This window comes from Cryptotermes secundus, unplaced genomic scaffold (assembly GCF_002891405.2).
Source record: "Cryptotermes secundus unplaced genomic scaffold, Csec_1.0 scaffold2732, whole genome shotgun sequence".
Lineage (NCBI taxonomy): Eukaryota > Metazoa > Arthropoda > Insecta > Blattodea > Kalotermitidae > Cryptotermes > Cryptotermes secundus.
Window position 1 is genome coordinate 24071 of NW_019735516.1, and position 25694 is coordinate 49764.

General features: G+C 40.3%; 1 protein-coding gene across 1 annotated transcript; it reads right to left on the reverse strand.

Moving 5' to 3' along the window:
* LOC111869504 (zinc finger protein 271-like) lies at positions 1 to 25686 on the reverse strand. Its single transcript, XM_033753456.1, has 5 exons — positions 23659 to 25686; positions 22907 to 23074; positions 5438 to 5605; positions 1021 to 1329; positions 1 to 33 (listed from the first exon to the last, which is right to left on the reverse strand). Exons 1-5 carry the CDS (start codon positions 23662 to 23664, stop codon positions 1 to 3), a joined length of 684 nt encoding a protein of 227 aa, XP_033609347.1. The 5' UTR covers positions 23665 to 25686.
* Positions 25687 to 25694: the final 8 nt, after the last annotated feature.

Genomic DNA, 25694 nt, shown 5'->3' on the forward strand with positions numbered 1-25694 from the left:
CTAGAACCCATCATTTTTGTTGCATGTACCATTCTACACATGAAAATATTCAATATAAATGAAATATCAATTCATAACTGATCAACAAATTTACTTGGGCAAGATGGCAGAAGGGCACAGTTGACATACAAGGAAGGATGACTGATGCCGCAGAATTGTGTTTACAAGCTGTCAGTCAGTTCAGATACATACCCTCTACTAATCATTAGCTTCCACGCTTAAAATAAACATTGTGGGAGAATGTCATGTCTGTTTACACTCACCTGGACAGGGTCTTGTACACATTCAGCAATCAGAAACTTAACAGACACTGATATGCACTGAGTTTTGTACCATGGGACTCAGTTCATTTCCTGTCAGACAGAAAGGTTAACAACTGCCAGGAGCTCCAATGTCTTGTAACATTCTACAGCCATACAGCATGCAACACACAGTAAAACTGTCTTACTTACAATTTGCAACATTGTTGCATACTACAAATCATATATTGTTCCCTTAGTCTAAAGCCACCTATACTACTCTTTGAATTTACTGCACACACCACTGTGTGTGAGTTGACATGTCTTCAGATGACACTCAAGACTGAGTGGCATTACACATATCAGAGCTAAATGATCGCTCCCCACAATGTGTGTGCTGATGCCTCTTCAGATGACTCTGAACTCTGAATGATTTATTACACACATCACAGCAAAATGGCCGCTCCCCAGTATGTATGCGCTGATGTATCTTCAGACTACTCTGATCACTGAGTGACTTATTACACACGTCACAACAAAATGGCTGCTCCCCTGTATGTATGCGCTGATGCCTCTTCAGAGTACTGCGATGAATGAATGACTTATTACACATGTCACAACAAAATAGCTGCTCACCACTATGTATGTGTTGATGTGTCCTCAGAGTACTCTGCTGATTAAATGACTTATTACACACATCACAGCAAAATGGTCGCTCCCCAGTATGTATGCGCTGATGTGTCTTCAGATGACTCTTATAACTGAATGACTTATTACACACATCGCAGTAAAATGGTCGCTCCCCACTATGTATGCGCTGATGTGCCCTCAGATGACTCTGCCAACTGAATGACTTATTACACAAGCCACAGCAAAATGGCCTCTCCCCACTTTGTATGCACTGCTGTTTCTTCAGAGTACTCTGTTCACTGAATGACTTATTACACACATCACAGCTAATTGGCCGCTCCACACCACATATGGGCTGATGTGTCCTCAGATTATACATTTGTCTGCAAGATTTATTACCGACATCACAGGAATATGGCCACTCCTCACCGTGTACAGGTTGAAGTTCATCTGGTATAATCTGCAAAAGGAGAATAAATAACATGAAAATCCTCCTACAAAGAGAAATGAGTTTGAAACTCAGGTATGAGTGGCAGAGGGGTTATGAGAGAGATGGGTGAGAAAGAGTGGGGAGAAGATCAAGAAGAAAGGACAGCAAATACGCAACTTTGTGTGGGTGTCCGTTAGCACGTATGTCTTTCTGTGAGTCAATAAAACTCAAGCTCCACTTCCATTACATAATAGATTATAACATTAAAGAACATTATCCCTTTGTAAGGCTCGACAGGAGGCTGCTGAAATAGAGGATATGATCCTAAAATGAAAGGATAATATATGCTGAGTTAAGAAATGACAGTAAGTCAGGCAGTGTATGGCCTAGTGAAAGCCTTGAAACAACAAAACATACAAAACGATTCAAACAGAAGAACAGATCAGAGTCAGTTAAATATATACAGCCACCCTGACATCTTGAACAAACCCATGTCAGTCACCACCTAGGAAGCCATGCAACATTCCCTGACCATGAGAAGATTGGCATTTGTCAGAACATGGGCACTCCTTCCAGATGTGCACACCACACTGTGTAGAAGTAAATGTGGGCACCTTGCAACACATGCATATGTGTCAGGCAACCGTGCCTAATTCGAAGGCATGTAAGGATGACTTCCTCCTTCCTGATGAAGCTGGAGGAGTGCCATACCGAAACACATGGCTTCACTGCCCGCAATCTGTTATCCTGTGTTGGTCCATAGATGCTGCCATGATGAGATAACACAGTAAAGAAGTAAGGCACAAAGTACCACCCAGAGGTTATTCTGATGACAAACTCCCAAGGAAAACAACTTCACTGGCCGCTGCATTCACAGTCTCATTGCCAAGCAGGGCCACTGAGCTAGACAGCCTGCAAAAGGCATCTCCATATGGAAGTGGTAAACCAGATGTCCCTGTGTGTGTCGGACGAGACTCTGCAAAGCAATAATGGTGTCTGTGCAAGAAAGATCAAAATGCAAAGGATGGTGTCAGATGAAATAAGAAAAGAGCCTTTAATATGCCAATGTGAGCACCACTGCTCAAACATCACTTTATTGCACCTCATCCAACTGTTGGTTTCAATGCTCCCTAGTTGGACTCAGTGTCTAAATATTGGTATATACAGGTGGTAGATGAAATAATGAAATCACTAAGAAATTGAGGAAGAGAATTTGTTTGTCTTGGTCACATTAAAAAACTTCAGTTGCCAACACTGGATGTTCTTCTGCCATTTATTTACACTCTGTAGTGCTCATGTCAGTGCATTAGTGATTGTGATGAAAATGGAAGACTTGTCTCATTTTGAAAGAAGACAGATTGTTGGTGTGTGTTTAGCTGAAGCAGCTGTGACAAAAACTGCCACATTAGTACGTGTATCAAGAGCGAGTTTCTTAGGTTATGGCAGCATACATGAATTATGGAAAGACAACATCAGCGATGAGGCACAGTGGGCGAAATCAACACTGACAGAAAGAGAACGTCATCCAATGAGAAGGACTGTTTTGAAAAATCACAGAACTACTGCAGCATTACGTGACTGGACAGCAGAACTGAATATTCATCTTGAAGACCCAGTTTCCACAAAAAGTGTTCAATGTGAGCTTCACAAACTGTCCAATTGGAGCTTCACAAATCCACCATTCACAGTAGGGTTGCAATTGCTAAACCTGTGATTACTGAAAGTAATGCTCATATGCATGAACGGTGGTGTCATCAGACAACAGGAAGCATGCATGTGATATGGTCATATGAATCATGCTTCATACTATGCCTATTACCTACATCAGGAAAAGTTTACATATGGGGAACACCCAAGGAAGTCTACAATCCGGAATGCCTGCTTCCAACAGTGAAATACTGGGGAGCTTTTGTGATGGTTTGGGCAGATACATTGTGGTACACTAATCTGTTGGTCCCATTATTACCAATTATGGCCGAATTATTGCAAGGGAGTACATAGACAGGTTGGGTAATCAGGTGCAGCCCATGATCCAAACATTATTTCTGAACAACAATGGGGTATTCTGAAACAAGAAGCCCCCTTCACACAGCTGCAACTGTTCAGTCATGGTTTGAACAGCATGAAGGTGAACTTCGGCATTTTCCCTGGCCAGCACAATCTCCAGATTTGAACATCACTGAACCATTCTTGTCAGTTTTGGAGACTAGAGTGAGAAACAGATTCCCATCTCCAACATCTCTAAAGTAACTTGAAAATGTCCTTCAAGAAGAATGGTATAAAATTCCACTAGATGCTGTTCAAAACTGGTACAAGTCCATTTCAAGAACTGTGGCTGTACTGAAGGCAAAAAGTGGTCCAACACCATGTGTACAGTATCTGTAGTGTTTCCATTATTTTGTCCAACCCCTGTGTCTTGTCACGCAGCTCAGTTACCTATTTCTGAAACTTCCTGACCACAAGAAAGAGAAGAACACAGAATAACAGAACTATGTTAATAAGCAAGTAATTTAACAAATCATAGACACACTTGAAGGGTATGAAAACCAACAAATACAGAATAAGATTCTGTATACCACTATGTACACAGCAAAATGCTCCAAATATTTAAAGGGGATACCTGCTGCATATCATTCACAGGAAAGGGAAGTGTCAAGAACTGGATATGCCATGGTGGTACAGGGGGTCATTATCCATGGTTAAGAAATGCAAAGATGCCACATGAAGCGAATCACCTTCAAGTGGGGATTTCCACCCACAACAAATAATGTAAACAAGTGTAAATAGCATCTACTAGATCCGAGGTTACCACAGATGTGTGTCTAACCTGAGAAGGTAGCATGTCATCCATGACAATGATTTTACAAGGAATATTTACCCAACAAACCCTACACCCATTTAGAACTAATGACCATGCCATACTAAAATTACCTCTTTTAACACACACCTTACAGCTTCCTGGTCAATGAGAGCTAGCCTTATGGGAGTGTTGATAGAATTCTCAATTCATATTGTGAGACACCACTTCAAAACCTCCAATACGTCACACCTTTGTGTGTAATTTTCACCTTCAAATGGTTTAACAGCCTTTGTTTCAACTGCCTGTGCACTCATCAAAGCAGTATGAATCAGCATGCTAAGAATCTGTGAAGCACATGCAAAACTTATCACATGTTCACAACATCCAGTTTCACATGAATATTGTAAAACTTTCTCCTGCAGAACACAGTGGTGCAGTGCTCTTCTGTCATGGCTGTACCAAGGCCAGTAAATTTTTAATAATCACAAAGAAAGTAATAGAAAGACCCACACATACACAGCAGTGGCTGCAGTAAAAAACAGTGGGGGGGATGTGCATGTGTGTGTATAGGAGATTTGGACAAAATTGCACACGCGCTCCACATGGGAACTGTTTTCAGTTATGGAAGCCATAGTCCTATCCTCAGAATTTCTGGGAATTCTGACATATAGATTTTCTTTAATTCTGACCTGCAGGGGCATGACTAACAAAGACTCAGATAAAGGCAACCCCTCGTATTACAAAGAACATGTTGAGAGTAAGAATCTGTTGTGGAAGGTAGAGTAAAATGTCACAATGCAAGAAGTATGGGGCTGTGTTGTCACCTTCACCAAGGAGTATAGGAAGACTTGAGGTTCTCCACATTCCTCACACATACAATCTCAAGATAGCTGGTGCAGAAAACACATGAGTTAAAACTGGACACAGTGTTTAGACAGAATTTATGATGGTATCAATTTCATTGTGGAGCCATACATGCAGTTTTCACAGCTCATCTTAGAGTGGATATTTCTTTATCTTTTACAACAACTTCCTCCTGTTAGGGAGACAATATGGGAATAAATAACAGACATTTATGGATGAAATATAAGTATCAGAAACACAGCTAATTATGTATGATCAGAACAAGGCATGTGGAGAGACTGCAGTGGTGAGATAGATGTATGTGGGTGGTGATATCTGTTTCTCCCCACTTGCCCCACGCTGTGTGTGTATTTCTCTGCTTTTGCAGAAATATAATCCCTATGAATATATGTTGTTCGCTGTAGCAAAAGCTCATAAAACAAGGGAGATCTGTATTTGTGAAATCTGCCTAACATGGGCATAGACACAACTCACCTCAGGTTCAGCCTTTATTCCTACAAAAGTTAGCGGGACAGGATCCTCCTCCACTTCTGCATGTGACAGTACCTCAGCTTTTATACTGACAGCCGAACATGCATCATGAGAAGAAGCTGGGCATGTTTCACTATGCAGACCTCGCACATTCCCAAAATCTGCAGGGTTCTGTAAAACAAACAGTGCCTTATCTATAACAGCTATGCATTCACATTACATACAAGCAGTCCTGGAAATAAATAATGGTATACTTTCCTTTCACTATGTTTTGACTATTTCATAAGACAAGGGCCATGCATCGCGTCCAACAGTTTTTCCATTGTTGCGAGTGTATTTGTTGCTGTGGGAACATGCTTACACAGCTGCTGCCTTGCAAGAGCTGTCTCCTTAGACTCCACTATTCTCACTTTCAGGCATCCAGTCACATTCAGTTCCAAAGTTACTAGATGTGATGTCTTATATCCAGTCCAGATCATACCAAACATTCAATATATAGAGAAACGTAGTACACAATTAGCACTTTCCATAACTTCTTCCATTCTTTTTTAACAAGGAAAATAAGCTAAAAACAGGCTATACTTTCCTTTCTTTATGGCGTGACAATAATTGTTTTGTAGAGATTTCTTCCATGCAAATTCAAAATGACTGAACTGCTAAGTCCATGAAGCAGAACCATTTTTCAGAAGCTTGTCGTCACAGAGGTAGCCCAGAATATGAGTTGCCTTTTATGGAACTCAAAGTTCATTAACATATTCACAAAAGCTTGCAGAGTGAATAAGGACACAGCAGAGTCTGAAACATTCTCATCCAGTCTCTGCTTCAAGACTTGCAGCATAAAATAGTTAACATAGTTAGTGAATAACTAAATAAGAACCATTAAGTATAACATGTATGCAAGCTAGCCGAATATAAAGGCAAAGCAACAAATTACATCAACATATTGATTGCAAAAAAAAACTTTAATAAAGTCTAGCGTATCTATACAAGCGCTAAAAGAAACAATGCTACCTTCACTGATAATACAGCAACCACACATGAGGATCCAGCCACAGCCTTAATGAAACTCCAAGCCATCATCAATAACATCAACAATTGGGCAAAAATACAGAGAATCAAAATAAACCAAAGCAAATCGATGCATATTTCATTCACCCTATGCAACCAAACATGTCTGACAGGGCAAATGGGCAATGTTGATCTACCTCAGAAATATGAAGTGATATACCTGGGCATGCAACTCAGTAGAAGAGTGACATGGCCAAAGCACAACAAATCCAAAAGAAAACAGCTCAAACAAAAAGCTAAATAAATGCAGTGGCTACTCGGAAGCTCAACACTATCAACAGAAAGCAAACTCCTCCTATGCAAAGCTGTACTCAAACACATATGGACCTATGGAATTCAGCTATGGGGAACAGCCTCAAATTCCAACATCAAAATTGTCCAACTCTCTCGATCCAAGCCTCTCCAATCCATTCTGAATGCACCTTGGTACATAAACAACCACAGGATCCATGAAGATCTACAAATGAACACAGTGCTCAGTGAAATAAAGAAGTGGAACACAAACCACTTAATAAAATTAGAAAACCACACTAATGCACTAGCAGTGAACCTACTAGATAATAGCGAAACTACACAGAGACTAAAGAGATATACTGTGTTAACTGTGTTACCTGAGTAAAACCCCCCACCAAGCAGACCTGAGTAAAACCCCAATAGAAGAAGTAAAATGATACCTACTTACTTACTTATTTACTTATGGAACAGAGCACTTCTTGAGAAGCCAAATCTGCAGCTACTCAAGAATTTCTCAGCATTTTATGAAACCTGAAGGCTCATTACCGTGTTCACAACAGCCCTCCACTGGTCTCATTCCTGAGCCAGATAAATCCAANAGTGGAACACAAACCACTTAATAAAATTAGAAAACCACACTAATGCACTAGCAGTGAACCTACTAGATAATAGCGAAACTACACAGAGACTAAAGAGATATACTGTGTTAACTGTGTTACCTGAGTAAAACCCCAATAGAAGAAGTAAAATGATACCTACTTACTTACTTATTTACTTATGGAACAGAGCACTTCTTGAGAAGCCAAATCTGCAGCTACTCAAGAATTTCTCAGCATTTTATGAAACCTGAAGGCTCATTACCGTGTTCACAACAGCCCTCCACTGGTCTCATTCCTGAGCCAGATAAATCCAATCCATACCATCACATCCTATCTCTCTAAGATCCATTTTAATCCTGTCCACCCACCTACGCCTTGCTCTTCCCAGTGGTCTCTTTCTTTTTGGCTTTCCCACCAATATCCTATATNGTGTTACCTGAGTAAAACCCCAATAGAAGAAGTAAAATGATACCTACTTACTTACTTATTTACTTATGGAACAGAGCACTTCTTGAGAAGCCAAATCTGCAGCTACTCAAGAATTTCTCAGCATTTTATGAAACCTGAAGGCTCATTACCGTGTTCACAACAGCCCTCCACTGGTCTCATTCCTGAGCCAGATAAATCCAATCCATACCATCACATCCTATCTCTCTAAGATCCATTTTAATCCTGTCCACCCACCTACGCCTTGCTCTTCCCAGTGGTCTCTTTCTTTTTGGCTTTCCCACCAATATCCTATATGCATTCCTCATCTCTCCATTCGTGCTACATGCCCTGTCCACCTCATCCTCCTTGACTTGATCATTCTAATTATACTTAGAGAACAGTACAAGTTATGAAGCTCCTTATTATACAGTTTCCTCCAACCTCCTTTCACTTCATCCTTCTTCACCCCAAATATTCTCCTCAACACCCTGTTCTCAAATACCCTCAGTCTATGTAAGATCTGAGATTTTCATGGTGGTGACTATGAAGAAATCAGTCTTCTGGGATGTGGCACTGTGTAGATATTGTGTTAACCGACGTTTCGGAGGAACGTAGCGCCTCCATCTTCAGGGTAGAAGAAAAAAGAAGAAAATTCTCAAGCAAAGAACAAGCATCAGCAGGTGCAAATAGACTAATTAGTTCCTCCGAAACGTCGGTTAACACAATATCTACATGGCGCCACATCCTAGAAAACTGCTTTCTTCACCCTCAGTCTATGTCCCTCCCTTAATGTCAGAAACAAACTTTCACACCGATACAGAACCACAGGCAAAATTATAGTTTTCAATATTATAATTTTTATGTTTTTGGACAGCAGACAAGAAGACAAAAGGTTCTGGACTGAATGGTGGCAAGCATTACCAGAGTTCAGGCTCCTCTTAATTTCTTCGTCAATCAGGTTTTGATTTGGTATCATCGTTCCAAAATATCTGAACTGTACCACATTTTCAAAACATATGTTTCCTATTGTTATGTCATGATTTTGCCCTGCATTTTGGTGATGAGACAGCAACATATACTTAGTTTTCTCTGTGTTTACTTCTAGACGAACCTCCTTACTTGCATCAATTAAAATTTGTGTTTTTTCTTTATGGTATATATTATCACCCAGTAGATTCACATCAGCACAGACCAACAGCTGATGTGTCCCCTTTAATTTCAGTCTCACCTGGTTTTCCTGGACCTTCCTAATGGCATATTCTAAAGCAAAGTCGAAAAGGAGTGGCGATAAAGCATCTCCTGGTCTTAGACCATTCTAGATAGGAAATTTGTCAGACAAATGTTTACCTATACAGACTTTACTATAAGTTTTGTTTAAATACATTTTAATCAGCTTAACTAGTTTCATGGGTATGCCAAACTCTATCAGAATATTGTACAATACTTCCCTCCTAACTGAATCATGGGCTTTCTTGAAGTCTACAAATAGGTGATGTACTGTCTCATTGTACTCCCATTTTTTATCCAATATCTGACAAATGCAAAAGATCTGATCTGCACTTGATCTGTTATGTTGAAACCCACACTGATGATCCCCAATAATTTTGTTGGATTGACGATGTTCTAAAAGACAACCACGTAAATCTGTAACAATTTTATATATTAAATTGTATAAATTGAATGTACTGAATAGCTGCAAAGCTATGTGGAATGTCAAAAGTAGGATGGCCCTGAAAAGGGCAGTTTGTTCCGCCATGAGTGCACTGGTAGAATTTGCTCCTTTGTAGTAGACCAAGTCTTCACGACTGTTCAGCTGGTTTGTCTGGCCAGTAATGTTGTGCTGCATGCACCTGTAGGAACAGCTGCTTACGGCACGTTTGCTGGAGAGTTACGGCCACTAGGTTAGCTGCCTGGTCACAGAGCGAGGTTGCTGGAGAGTTGCGGCAACTACGTTAGCTGCCTGGTCACAGAGCGAGGTTGCTGGAGAGTTGTGGCAGCTGTCTTTGGCGTATGAAGAGCTGATGACTCTGATGACTGATCGCTCTGAACTGAATGTGATCACTGATGATTGCAAGCTTTGGGCTCCGCTTTTATACCATGCTTGCTGGGCGGAGCTTAAACTTGCAGTTGCGATTGTGAGCACTGATTGGCTAACATACATGATGATCTTCAGGTGGGCTGGACATCGAGTCCTGTATAAATACGAGTGGTGGCAGCAACGTGCAGCAATCTGTGGTAGCTAATACTACTAGGAAATTTATATATATATAAAAGGGCATAATCTGCTGTACCTAGCCTGGACTGACAGAGGCCGTGTATATATTGTACATTTAAATAAGAATAAGTGTATTATAAATATGTGTAAATACAGACAGTGGACTTAGTACTACAGACTGACTAACAAATGACAGGCCCAACCTCTCGTCAGAGAGGGCGCTATACATAGACAAGACAGTAACTTTCATTCAAAAGAAATATCTGGTCATGAGCCCCAGCTGGGGCTCGACACCAAGACAGACAGACAGACAGACTGACTGACCGTCAGTTGCAACGTGACTCTGACTCTGACTCTGACTCTGACTCTGACTCTGACGTGCAGCAATGTGATATTGACTAGGAATGAGTGCTGTCTGTTAGACCAGCAAAACTGCGTGTTAGTATGTGGGACGTTCCCACAATTTCATCTATAAATAGACTTAACCCTGAGATAAGAATATGGGATAAAATTTTGTATGAAATTAATAGCAGTGACATCCCCCGATAATTACTACAGTCAGTTTTATCACCCTTCTTGTGAACTGGTACAATAATAGATTCCTTCCACTGATCAGGCAATTTTTCCTTATGCCAAATAGAAGTATGGATATTATATTTAAGCATCCTGTTGCACTATACACTTCTATATGTAATAATACAAATGCCGTCATGAATGCAACAATTTATTTGGTTGTAGATCTTTGTCTTTTTTTCCTCTACACTACATGTTTCGGCCATAATTGGCCATCATCAGGTGTATTTTTCACTATGTAGCTGTCACACTGCACACAGTCCAAAATCTAAAACATCAGCCTGTCAGTTTTGTTTTAAAATCTCGCCAACACACGCTCATCAATTTCATTTTTAGAATTCCAGTTTAAAATTTAAAATTTCTAAAATTTAAAGTTCAAAATTTAAAGTTTTAAATACCAGGGACAACTGCTCTTGCCTACATGTGCTGCAGTGGCTATTTCTTGTTTTCAGCACCGTTCACGTATTATTCTGTGCAGGCTCCCTGTGTGTGTGTCGCTGCTCATCTTTAATACTTTTGTCCTTTTGACAAAAGTATTAAAGATTTGGAATAAGCGTACAGGAATGCATTCAAAAAGTTAATTTTCCTGTATATTACCACACCCACACTGATTTAATGTAATATGTCTTCATCCCTGTCTTATTTTTACAGGACGTGAAGATGTACCATGCACCACAGATGACCCTACTTGCTTATTCCAAAGCGTCCATTTCCAGCATTAGGCAACCTAGACTTCCTATTGCTGTGTCAATATAGGATTAGAGTTTCACTATCTTTTAGTGAGAAAAGGGCGTATTGACATTTCCAGCAGGTGTTACATACTTGACACTGAAGTCCTGTTACTTATAATTCCCGTGACCATCCAATACTCCATACAGCTGAATGGCCCTATGCCTCTTTAAAGATGACGAATCAGATGTCGATCTTGAAGCTAGTTATGACCGCTGTAAGAATGTCTCTAATTTTCCATGTATGAAGTTTGGGGTTCGGACCCCTTTAAAAACTTAGTGTACATATCCCAGATACAACATGTTATTGAAAATTCTTCCTTTTACATAATGTACAGTTCAGGCTTTGCAAAGCAGGTAATTCCTATCTTGTTTATTTTATGCTACAGAGGCAGCTTAGTCGCTTCAACAGTCGTAAGCTTGACCACTGCCAACTTTAAAAGCCTTTCATATGTTCTGTGTCTGGCTTCACCTTGTCCTATATGGAGAACATGGTCAGTGTCATGATTTTGTGTGACCTCTGCTTCTTTCCTACACAGTTTTGTTCCATAATCATATTCATAGGGAAGGCTTAAAGCCGTGAGAAGCGAGTCACTGCATTTGCATTTGCATCTGCATGGAAACCAGCACAGAAGTTTAGGTACGTGGTTTCCATGCAGAATTTCTTTTTTCATATTTAATGAGTTGCAAAAAAAGAAGAGTATCAGACAATTCCTATTTGACAATGCATTAAATGTTAAAATATCTGCATACCAGCCATCCTGGCTGAGGCTATTCATGGTTTTGCTCAGCCACATCAGGCAAATGCTAGGAAACTACCTTAAATCAAGTCACAACTTCCTTCCAAACTATGTACTTCCAACTCTCCATTTACTATTCATCATGCAATATCAAGCTTTCTAGTCTAAAGACTGAGACAGCTTTCAAGCATATCACAAAATATGACCTTTACAGTCTTAGCATTGCATGGCCAACACAGATTAAATCAAAGTGCATTGGCAGGGTTGCTGCAGGGCCCCGCTGCTCTTTGAAAATCAGTTGAAGGAAATCACTCTAAACCAAACATTAATCAACTCCATACAGCTGAACCTTTCTAGGGAAGCTACTACTTGCTCAGCTGTTCAGTAAGTTATCAACATGTTATGAAATGCAAGCATCCATCACCATTCATTATCACGGCTCCTGCCCCGAGCCAGATGAAATAAGTGCAGATTCTTTTTTTTAAACATTCAAAATGTTGAATAAGTAGTCACAGCATCAATCTGTCTTCACTCCTGACAATGAGTGCAACTTGTAAGCACATTTATGCACTACCCAGTATAATATATGGTGAAGACGCACAAAATGGAATACATATTCCAAGAGCATGGAGGAGAATCACTTGCGGTGATACAGTGGTAGTCGATAGACATATGTTGAGAAACACCAGGAAGAGTTCCTACTGATGCAGAGTTAGTGAGGGATTAATTCATTGTGTGTAATGTGTCCTCTGTTGTTTGTGTAGTTTTGTGTGCTGTGTTTTGTTTGAGCATGGTGTGACGTTCATTATTCATGTGTTGTATCTTATTGTAGTATCACCCAAAATCTTGCAACATTCTTAATAGTATGCATCCTGTTGTGTGTCATATATAGGATATATGTACATAATGGGCGCAGTCTACACAACAGTATACATGAAAAACAAAACAGACAAAATTGTATCAACATTTGTTTAATTTGGTGTTGACACTACATGTTTTGGCCCTTATATTGGGCCATCATCAGGCATACAATGATACTAGTCCTAGTTCTTGAATTGTTTCTAATTTCAATATGGATTCATGTTGTGTTCTTGTGACTTTTAAATGCATAAATTGAATTTTTCAGTTAAAATATAAATACTTAGGCAGTAAAATTTAGAATTAAAAATTAAAACTTGAAAATTAGCATTAAAATTGTACGGAAATGAGGTATTTTGTAATAAATCTCTTTAAAACTTTGTGACCACTACATGTTGATATGCTTATCTGGTGGTAGAAGCAATTATGGGGCACCTGAGTATCAGGATATTCTCTCATAAATTAGGTCACGTGGTTTTGACCTTGCTATTGTCTTGTGGAGCATATACTCATTATTCTACGTATCACCCAACAGATTGTTTACTTGGAGTGATGTATACCAGGTTTTTATGTGTACAGGCCACTCCATGACAATGACGTCGCTATGTTGTAGCGATTCAGTCATTCTGCAAACATGCAGCATCCAACACAGAAACTGTGTTGCTTACAATATGCAATACTGTGGAATGCTACAAGTCACATATTGTGCCTTTAATCTAAACTCACCTCTACTACTCATGATTTACTGTACACATCACTGTGTGTAAGCTGATGTGCCTTCAGATGTCTCTAAAGACTGAATGACAGGTAATGGCTCCTCCCCACTGTATGTGTTCTGAATGACATATTACACATGGCTAACTTGTCGCTCCCTGCTGTGTATGCGCTGATGATTCTTCAGAGTACTGTGATGCCCAAATGACTTTTTACAAATGTCACAACAAAATGGACGTGCCCCATTATGTATGCACTGATGTCTCTTCAGATTGCTCTGAAAACTGAATGACTTATTACAAACGTCACAGGAAAATGGTTGCTCCCCACTGTGTATGCGTTGATGTGGCTTCAGATAACTCTGATGCCGGAATGACTTATTACACACTTCACAGCAAAATGGCCGCTCCCCGGTATGTACGTGCTGATGATTCTTCAGAGTACTGCGGTACCTGAATGACTTACCACAAACATCACAACAAAATGGACGCTTCTCGCTATGTATGCGCTGATGATTCTTAAGATTGCGCTTATCAGTGAATGTCTTATTGCACACGTCACAGCAAAATTGCTGCTGCCTATGGTATATACCCTTATGTCTCTTCAGATCACACTTCTGACTGAATGATATACTGCACACTTCACAGCAAAATGCCCACTCCCTAATGTGTATGCGCTGATGTCTATGCAGATAACGCTGCCGACGGAATACCTTATTACACATGTCACAGCAATACAGCTGCTCTATACTGTGTATGAGCTGATGCTTCTTCAGATCATTCTGCCGACTAAATGACTTCTTGCACCCATCACAGTGAAACCTCCAGTTCTCACCAGGTACAGTTTCAAGTCCATACAGAACATTCTGCAAAATTGGAAGAAATAACATTGACAAATCCTCCTATGAAAAGAAGTAATTCTGAAATCCAGGTATGTACAATGAGCGCTTAAGGAGGCAGGAGTGATGGGGGAAAGAGAGGGAAGGAAAGTGAGCATGGCTCGTGTGTGTGGGTGGGTGTGTGTGGGGGGGGGGAGTGTGTCCCTCACAATGTATGGCAGCTTCTGAATGAATAAAAGCCAAGCTACAGTTCTACTATATAACAAATTACAAAATTATATAATACTATGCATTTTAAAGTCTGTATAATGGACTGATTAATAGTGGACCGGAATGTCAGATGAAACAGCAATAAATGCTGAGTTATGAAATGTCACTAAGACAGAATGCATATGGCCTAGTAAAATCTGTGAAACAACAATACATATAAAATGACTCAAACAGAAGAACAGAACAGAGTGGGGTAAATAGACATGACCACCCCAACATCACGAACAAATCCTTGTCAGTCATATCCTAGGATGCCATGCAACGTTCCCTCACCACGAAAATATCTTGCCTCTGTCAGAGCATGGGCAATCCTTCCAGAAGTTTGACATGGTAATGGGCACACCACACTGTATAGAAGCAGGTGAGGGGACACCATGCAACAAATGCTTGTGTCAGGCAATTCTAAGCATGAGTTCCTCCTCCTTGATGGAGCTGATGGACTGCCACATCGGAACACATGGTTTCACTGGCTACAATTTGTTATCCTGTGTGTTGGTCCATATGAGTAGCTTGCCCCCCCCCCGCTCTCTCTCTCTCTCTCTCTCTCTCACACACACAAACAGACACAACAAATAATGTAAAAGCATTAATAAGCGTTGCCACAGGTGTGACCATAACCTAAGAGGTTAGCATGCCGTCCATGACATGTTTTGAAAAGGAATCATTACCCAACAAATGAAAAAAACAACTGATGCACATTTTAAACTAATAATTAAATTATTTTCTTTTACATAAACAAACATACCAGTTCTCAATTGATTTTGCCTTTCAGAGTATACCAAACAGTAATTTTACATTTTGTATGTGGTTTGTGTGTGCATGCTGGAAACTGGAAGGACCTGCCTGAAAGTCTGATCCCTCCCTGAATGGTCTACATTCTGCACACTTCTTTAGGTTCCAGCCCGCATTATTCTTTCCTTTGTGTAAAATTTCTTTACAGCATTGCAACATACAGGCTACTCCACATTCATCCTTGCCAAAATGATGATGGCTCCAAAATAATCCACAGCCTCAAGGATTTTGATGAAATTTTCTCTTAAAACTTTTAATTGTCAAGGTATTTTCTTCTGAAATCACTCACTCATCATTGAGGTCATCCTGGACTTCTTTATATGTCAGCCTGTCCAGCTCTGCCAGCTTCTCATCCGTTAATGGGAAAGGAACAGATTCTAATGATTCCACAATGTCATATTCACTACATCCTAGAATCCTGCTCCTTTTCCTAGAACAGCAGATTTCTTCTTCACAGCCTCATACAACCCAACATCCTTCTGCTAAATCAGAACTAGGCTTAGGTGGGTGTTAACAGAATTCTTGATCCACATTGTGAGATACCACTCCAAAACCTCCAATACCTCACACCTTTGGCATGTAATTTTCACCTTTGAGTGGTTTAATAGTCTTTGTTTCAATTCCTTGTGCACTCTTCAATGTAGTATGAATCATCATGCCAGGAATCTGAGTAGCATGTGCAAAGTAGCAGACTGAAAGCGTGGTGGAGGGGTTTTCTTCTGCGTGCATGTGTATGGGCATGCATGACATGCCTGCGTAGGAATAGGAGATTGGTACAAAATAGCACAAACACTCCTGATGGTAACTGTTTTCAGTTAGGAAATTCATAGTCCACTGAAGTGATCAAAGGAATTGCAGATAATTCTGACATACAGGTTTTTCACCAATTTTGCCCTGTGTGCAGAAGCATGGATAACAAAAGCTCAGATAATAGCAACCCTCCATATTACACAGAATGTGTTTAGAGCAGGAGTCACATCATTGTCAAGATTCAGAATATGCTAATGGTGTACTAATTCAGGTTGGAAAACTCAGGTGTTCAGCAAAATCTGTTCTGGTAGAAAGTGTGAAATACCACAGTGTATGTATGGGGCTGTGTTGCTACATGGGTATAGAACAAGACATGACTGCAGGAAGACTAGAGGTTCTCCAGATTCCTCACACCTAGAACCTCAAGACAGGCGGTGTGGATGCCACAAGTGTTAATACAGATCATAGCGTTTAGATAAGATCCATGACAGTTTTAAGGACACAGAAGAGTCTGGAGCATTCTCATCCTGCCTCTGCTTCAAAACTTTCCACAAAAAGAAGTTAACATACTTAGTGAATAACTAAGTAATAAGAAACATCAAGTATAATACCTAGCAGTTAAAACTTGACTTATTATATAAAATTTGTCCTACATGTTTCAGCTCTATAATATTGTGACATGTTGACCCCTACCTCCCCAGCTGCACGTAGCGGTAACGTAGCACTCGCGTAATAGGCAAGCCATCACCCCGCAACTCTCCCCGCGGTGATGTCATGAGCGGAGCCAAAGTGAGCCGAGTGGAGCCGAAGCTAGCCGAGTCCCCGCAACCTTGAAGCTAGGCAAAGCGAGTCAACAGCGGTGACGTCACCAAGGGGTAACAGCGTGCTAGGCTATACGCCACGTCACACTAGCAACAGCGAACAGAATAAAAGCCAGCTGAGCAGCAAGCGAGAGGCAGTGTGTTATCAACAGTTTTCAAGGTAGCAGCCAGCGAGTGTGTGATAGCTAAGAAGCCAGCGAGCGGAAGACTTATTGTGTGCTTTCGAGACTTAGTGAGTGCTGTAGTACAGTTATACCTGGAGTGTGTAATTCAGGGAGATTTGTATAGCTCCCACGTTATTAGCATGTGAAGATTTTGTTGTAGGGTTTGTAAAGTGTGGAAACCCGTAATATTGTGATAATTAATTGTAGCCGATATTTGTAGATTGTTCAATAAACCAATTAACGATCTCTACGGCGTATTCAGTAATGGAACACGTTACAATATCATCATCAGTCTTGCATGTTAAAGAGGAGACTGTTCAGAAGACACAAATTTCTGGCAGTAATATTTACATACCATTTAAAGCACGAGAGACCACTGAAGGTCACAGTGCTTGGGCCAGTTTTATGGCTCACCCCTCATACTCATACATACCATTTCAAATATTTTATAATTGAGAATGTATTGAGTTATCTGCATATGTATCACTGTTGACAGATTGCATAATTTGCAGATATTCTGCATCCTTTTGGTGTTGCTATTTCTACATAGATTTCATGCAGAACATGACTGATTGTCTCTCCCTTTGTGGCTACATTGCATGGTATGTTTTGCTGGTGATGTGGTAGATATTTGGGGTGGTACTTAATTATCAATATGAAGTATAACAGCTCAAGTGTCTCATATAAATATACAGTGAATATTTGCCTTTACCATGTAGCCATCTGAGGTCGAGTTCCCACAAAATCTTACTCTCAAGCAGAAGGCCAAGACACGTAACAGATGAAGCAACTGGCAGAGATCTACTAGCTGGGTATGGACTTGGGAGGGTGGGGATGTACACCATGGAATTGTGTGTCGTGTATGCCCTGGGTGTTTGCAGCAGGGAAAGGAAATCTACTCTAGTGAATCCAGTGCAGAACACAAGAGTGATCTGATGTGAGCTTTTGAATGCACAAGCGCTCCAGGAAACTCTGGTAGATTGTGATATCATGAACATACAGTAATGTCGACAAATATGGACCAACCACATTTTCCATCCCATGGATGATGACAGCAAACAAAGTCACCCTTAAAGCTGACCCTGGAAGCACTCCATTTCCCTGATGATAACATGCATATATACTCGTAACACTGCCAATGGGAACATGGGGGGCTCCAATATGAAAGGAAAGGTGTAACCAACCTCTGAAATTCTAATCACAGAGGGTATTTTTCCTTCACATGAGAATTCTTTCACTCGTTCAGCAACATGCTGAGCTACAAATGGACTAGCACTAGTGGTATTATGTGATGATTTGTCCACCTGTCTACTGCAGATCTCATTTGTTGTACTTTGCTCTGTAGATCCCATACTGTTTTATGATAACATCTGCAACTGAATAGTTTCAGGCAAACATGCTAGATTTCGTTACAAAATGTCATCTGTTGGAATGGAATAGAATCCTCTAAATCTGGTATGAATGCATCAGGCTTGGCCCACTCAATTTAAAATTCCTGATATTCTCTTTCTTGCTGTAATTTTCACCCTCGGAACTCTATACGTTTACAGCCTATGCACCAGTTCTAGTTTATGTGCAAGTTTAACACCAACAGCATTTCACAGCATCTGAACACTAATATCACTTAAAATGTGTTGATTTGAATCATTTACATATGTCACTTCACAACTGTCTTAAAAAAAAACTCCTGTTGTCTTTAGTCCACAAGCAGACTATACCGACCGAGCGACCGCCTCTTGTTATCGAAGTTAATGTCAACTTTTGTGGATAGAGGGTGTCGCGTGGTCAGTGCAATGGATTCCCACAGCCGTTAATCTCGGTTTTATAGATCATGATGTGTATTTGTACTAACCAGCTTACAGTGCACACGATTTCACCTTTCTCTTCACTACATGTTTCAGCACTAATGTGCCACCTTGTTTTGTGGTTTTATTTACGTCAAACCATTGCACTGTATGCCATCATGTCTCCTTTATAAAATGATTAAAATGTACATATGGCATGTATAATAATAAAGTTTATATATTAAAACTTTTCAAGATTTATCATCTATATGTCGCACTTCAAATTCACGAGTTATGTCAATCCTCTCCTATGGGAGTACTCTTCCTATATTCTTGTGTATATTGCGTCCTGTGTTGTGTCCTTCCCTTGTGACTGCATATAGTGCAATGGTTTGACGTAAATAAAACCACACCTGAAGATGGCACATTAGTGCCGAAACATGTAGTGAAGAGAAAGGTGAAATTGTCTGCACTGTAAGACGGTTAGTACAAATACACATCATGAACGTGAATCAGTGCAACAGGACGCTAAAATATAACATTATTAATCGGTTTTATAGATCGGAGCCACTAATTTTCCATTCAAGTAGCTCCTCAGTTATCCTCATGAGGCTGAGTGGACCCCGTTCCAAACCCACTACTTCTCACAAAATCTGGTAGCGCCGGGAATCGAACCCAGGACCTCTGGATCTGTATCCAGGAACTCTTGACCACTAGACCAAAGGGGCAGTCTTACAACTGGCTTAAGCCATCATTAAATACTGGCTCTGAATGGCAGCCTCATACTTCATCTGTTGATTATATGGACTGCAAGCATTTCTGCAGCAGTATGGAATGCTCAATTCCAAGGATAGTAGTTTATTGCTTCTGATATGTCGTGCATGCATCTGCTATCAGGATGAGACACCACAGATGTACAGACATATTGGTCTACTTTGGCTATTAGGGAGAAACCACACTCAGTCACTCATCAGTGGTGACTGAGTTCAACTTCACTACAACTGTAGATGCATATAATACAAGATATTCCACAGAACTGATTTATTTGCATGGGACCAATCACAAATCTTTTTCAAAGCTTTATTACAAGCGGCATTTTTCAGCAGACCCAAAGGATCAAATATTCTGCAAAAGGCAACTCATTTCCATACCCTATGGAGATGGGTCTCTTGATGCAAAAGTCAGAATGATAAGGCTGAAGTCAGATGAAACAGTCCTCTCATATACTACAGCCAAGTCACAGAGTACAACCACATAAAGGCTATAGGAATTATGGCAACAGCTCAAGAAAACCTTGTCTCCACAGACAAAGGTACAACCAGTCAACCCCTTATTAAACAGTTCATCAGCATACACAATTGTATCCTCGAGCAAACCCTCACACATAGGACACATCTTAGGCAAACTCAGAGCAGACCCAAACACTGATGTAACATATCAAACCCATAGCACCATATGAATCTCTGGGTTCCAAGACCCCACTTCAAATGCAGGCCCCTGCAATTTCATTAAATATTCTGAATAAATCATCAGCCCTGGTTACTGCATCTTCAAAAATCTTTACTGACATTATTCAAACCTTCAAAAAAAAGCCATGCCCGCTTCTGCATTCTGCAGCTGAAAGCCAATAGTGGAAAGTCCCTCTGCCTCCTATAATGTTACATGCCTTCCCTTTCAAAATCTTTGCAACTAGCACCACTCAACAGTTTCAAACAGAACATAAGAATTCACTTATGTCTCACTTCCACAAACTGAAACTGCAGTGCCACTAGTAGATGTCTTATGCATGCAAACATGCAATCAGTGACTGGAGATACTGTTTCCACCCCTAGACTTGGATGAAAATCTTTTCACGCGGCTAAAAAACCCAACAGTCTCTCTGTTACTAATGGTCACTCTGAAATTTAATATGGTTAAGAGACTGATTGAAAATACTGTGTTATGACAAGTGGATCAAACATATTCACACTGTAGGTAAAAAGTAAAAAAGTAAGTAAAGGTATCCCTGTAACAGGCCATGGAGGCCCATAGGGTTGTGAGATGTTGAGGTTCCCACATTTTCTAGACAATTCGCTCATAGATGGCAGTAAGGTTGTCAGCCCTACGTGCCAGCCACCCTTTACCCCCAAGAATATTCCTGGTACTCATTTCTGCCAGAGGCAGAATCAACCCCGGGGCCATTGTGTGGCTGGAAGGATTAGGTCAATTGAAAAAATTCAATGACCTCATCAGGACTTGAACCCACAACCTTCCGGCTTGTAGCGTAGTGCCTCAACTAACTGCACTACCACCTACTCCTATTCACATTGTGGGTAGAAGAGTTAATTCTTAAAGTGATGTCTTTTTTCATGAGAAATGAACATGTGTGGCCAGTAAAATCATCATATGTAAGATTCAATGTCAGAATCATCTGTCAACTCAGCTTATGCTATAATTATTGTCTCTTCTGCACCAGGCAAGTTTGGAGGAAAGTTTGCCTGTGCACCACAAACCAGTGCAATGATCTGAATCCTTCTGAGTGCTTCAGATCCATGCACAGAAATAAACTGTGTTCTGTGCCACTTGTATCCAAACCCAGCCTGCTGTTGCTGGGAAAGCTCAACAAATATCTTTCTTCTACTAGTAACTACCATGGTCTTCAGCTGTGGGATGAAGTGTGCAGATTACTGGAAGGGCCAATGTTTCATCCCAACTCATGCCACTAACATCAACATAAAAGAATAACACAAAATCCGTCAATACAATGAGAGTCACCTAAAGGCAGGAAAAGAGGCAATTCCCAAAGTATCAGGTACGTTAAATATACTTCAGGCAATGAGCAAGGCCCTTGTGGAGGCGAGTTCGAATACCTCCACCGTGACCCTCCAAGTCATAGGAGGCGATGAAAAAGGGAGTCTCAAATTTGACACAGTAATATATGGTCTCGGGTACCAAGGGCCTCGGATCCAAGAAAGACTGCGCTAGCGAGGACCAGCAGCATATACAAAAGACAGACCCATCCTCTCATCAGAGAGGGCACCCACAAAAATACAAGACCGTAACTGTCAAACAATAATAAAGATCTGGTAGCAAGCCCCAAATGGGTGCTTTATGCCAAGAAAGACTGGCCAACTGACCGTCGGTCATAAAATGAGACTCAGACTCAGGCAATGGGCAATGTCCAGAATGTCTGTATAATCTCTCAGACATCATCATAGATTTTAGAGAATCATTATTTATCCTGTTACAGATCCTCAACATGATGACTCTCTTATTATATGAATACAAATTGTATCAAAGTTAGAAAACAAATAAATGACAATTTTAGATCCTGGGAGTCCTATGACGTAGTTCAAAAGCAAAGCTTACTGGATTAGTACATGGACAAGAAAAATGTTGAAAATTTTTGGAGCTATAGAATTTCTCTGAAATATTCTTCAATTTACACAATATTTAATTTCAAGTATATTAGATTTTCTTAAGAGAAAATGGAAATGGTACACCACAAGCAGCACTCACCAGATAACAATCATCATAAGACATTTCAGAAAATGATCTTCACAAGCCAGTGACCACAGTTAAGTTGTTTCATGTGCACAGACAGATGGACATCAGAAAGAAAACTACCAATTCTGCATACAAATATCCCTTGTTTCATGAAGGCAATTCATTGCACTAAACTGTTTGTAAGGTGAAATATCATAAATCAAAATTGATATTCCTATTACTGTACATGCAAAAGTTTGAAGCTCATTCGTAAGTCACATAAAATGAGTCCCCACCTGTACCATGATGTATATATATTTCTCTACTCTTGTAAAAAAATAAAACTCATGAATGTAAGTCATTTGCTGTAGTGAAGTTCATGAAACAAGGGATATCTGTATTTGTGAAATCCACCTAACAGACAGTTTACCTCAGGTTTGACCTCTATTCTTGGAATTGTGATCAGCACAGAATATTCCTCTTCTTCTTCATCTGAAATTACCTCAGCTTTTATACCGATGGGTGGATATGCATCATGAGAAGATGATGGGCATATCTCACTACACAGACCTCGTACTCTCTCGATATCCATAAGGCTCTGAAAAAAACAATCAATGCAATTATACTGTCACTGGCCCATATTCATTCCATGTGGTGTTTGTATCTGGTGAGGTGTTTTAATCCTCTGGCTGACCAGTCCTACCACAGAACTAAAAATAACCTCAGTACATCAGCAGATTACTTTCAAATATCTACAGATGTAGACAGCATGAGAGCCTGCTTCTGTCATCTTTTGACAGAAATTATCTACTACAGGATTAACACTCAACTCTGGCAATTTTAACATGTGAGCACCTTATCAATCTAATCAGCTTGTGGCATGAAAATGATTAATTCCATCATCCCTTTATGCACAGGTCTCCAAAGTGGTCTGGTTCCTGAAGGTTTACAATGTGGATACCTCTATGTATTTCTCATTCTCACATCTATCCTAAATGACTTGCCCACATCACCTATCTTGAATGTATCATTCTAATTAATACACATGCTAAACTAGTCAACCACATGGATTATGGGGAAATGATACTATCTTGCAACAAAATATTGGTTACTCTAGGCTTCTGTATCAATAGCTGAAGGTAAATATAACCTTTATCCTGCAAACAAGTATATAACACTCACCATCATTTTTCTTACAGCAGGAAATATTTCTCCAATTCTCTGTAGTACAATTCTTGGCTACCACAACCCACAAACTCCCAGTTCTTGCTTGCAAAGTGCAAGTATATTTAGCTATAGCTACAGTTATAGAGACTCAGGGCGGACCACACAGAAAACACTGTTTACTGTTGGCGAGTTGATTCGTTGCTGCGGAAACAGGTCTACAGCGGCGCTGTCACAAACGCCAGCATAGACAATTTCGCTTCTAATACATTTGCGTCTGTATCTGCTGCCGCACGTGCCCCTGCTTAGCAATCACGGCCTCTTAAAGTTCCACTATTCCGACTTTCGCCGTCATGTCACAATATTATATATTATGGAAACACAAAATAATGTGGGATGTTAGGTCCTGGCAACCGATACATGAAGATGCTATGAAGCTTCTTATGTTACAATGGTTCATGTTAACTGGCACGAGCAGTTCTTCACCTCGACCTTGGTTCCATCATATGGATCGTAGGGATGTAAAGTTTTGTGCGATTAACGTAGTATTCTACTACCCACACTTCATTGCTTTCGATTGCTTTGGCCGTACGATTGCCAACATTATGGATATCCTTATCATAACTATAATCTGAATTAACTTTAAATAATATTTCGTCGTCTTACAACGAAGAAACTGACTGTAATACGCTAATAAGGAAGCAAGAGCAGTGTGTGAGTTATTTCTGTTAATTTTTCGTAAATTTAACGTGCTTTGTTTCTATGTCGTCGTAGCAATGAAGAAGCTGTCTACTGTTGCCATGACAGCCAATAAGGCTTCCACACAACAGAGCGATCACGGTCAGGTCGCGGTGGCGATAAAGTCTTCTCACACCAACACCGTGGTGGTAGCGATCAGTTCGAAAAATCGCGTAATCAGAACATCGTACACGATGCATCTATTATCTCGTCTGGAAAAAACGTTACTTTTCGCAGACGTAGTTGATGATGACGACGCATGCAGCAGTCAAACTCGACAACTAATCGCCACCGACCGCCACCGCGGAGTAGAACCCTGCGCGCAAGAACGCTGCCTGGTCTATAACCGTCTATAACCGGCTATAAAACACAACGGGAAAAATCTGACGGCCTTCACGGCCGCCACTGCCACCGCGATCGATCTGGTGATCTGGTGTCTCTGGTGCGCTCTGGTGTGTGGATGGCCACACCGGCCTATACGTCTCCCGAAGAGAAAAGAAGCGTGTTTGTTCTGTAACTGCGCACGAAAATAGTTTGTAGTATGACGTAAATGTATGTGGTGTATGATCGCTTAAGGGGACATTTAACATATTTGTACTGTTAGGAATGGAATTTTAAATGTTATTATTTGACCTGAATTGTACGTAGTACAAAAGCCAGAATGCCAATTTTGTTGATTTTGTTTAACCGTATATAGGTTAGCGTGGCCAACCGGACGTGCCTTTGAGATGTCCTATAAAAAAATTTCGTAGTATTTGAAGGCGAAGAGAGCAGCACGTTCTGTGTTCCAAGAAGAGAGTCTGAAAATAAAAAATGAGCCAGGTCGAGCCACCCAGAAGGAATGTGAGACCTACAGTTCGCCAGGTGAACTTTGACCTCGGTGGACATGATTAAAATAAATACAAATATTGCTGACATTTTTTAATGGTAAGAGATAAATATTGGATGTTTGAATAATCAATTTCAGTTACAAGTGCAGGCAACGTTACTCTCATCCACAAGGTGCAAAGACCAAAATAAGCCGAAACAATGAATCTCTGAGACCTTAAAAGCAGTGACATAATATGTGATATATATATGTAGGTGAATCAGGGACTGTGAATAGCATTCTAGCAGATATTTGGGATAGTCATAAAGATTTTCATGGTGGAAAAGAAATTTTGAGGCTGTATTTTGTGACATAGGCTTCAGCTATGGGGAATTACATGTCGTTAGGGAGCTTAAGGTAACTAATCATTTCATTTAATTTATTCACCTTCCACCACAGGGTGTTGAGAATATTTGGACCGAAGAGAGATGAAGTGACAGGAGGTTGG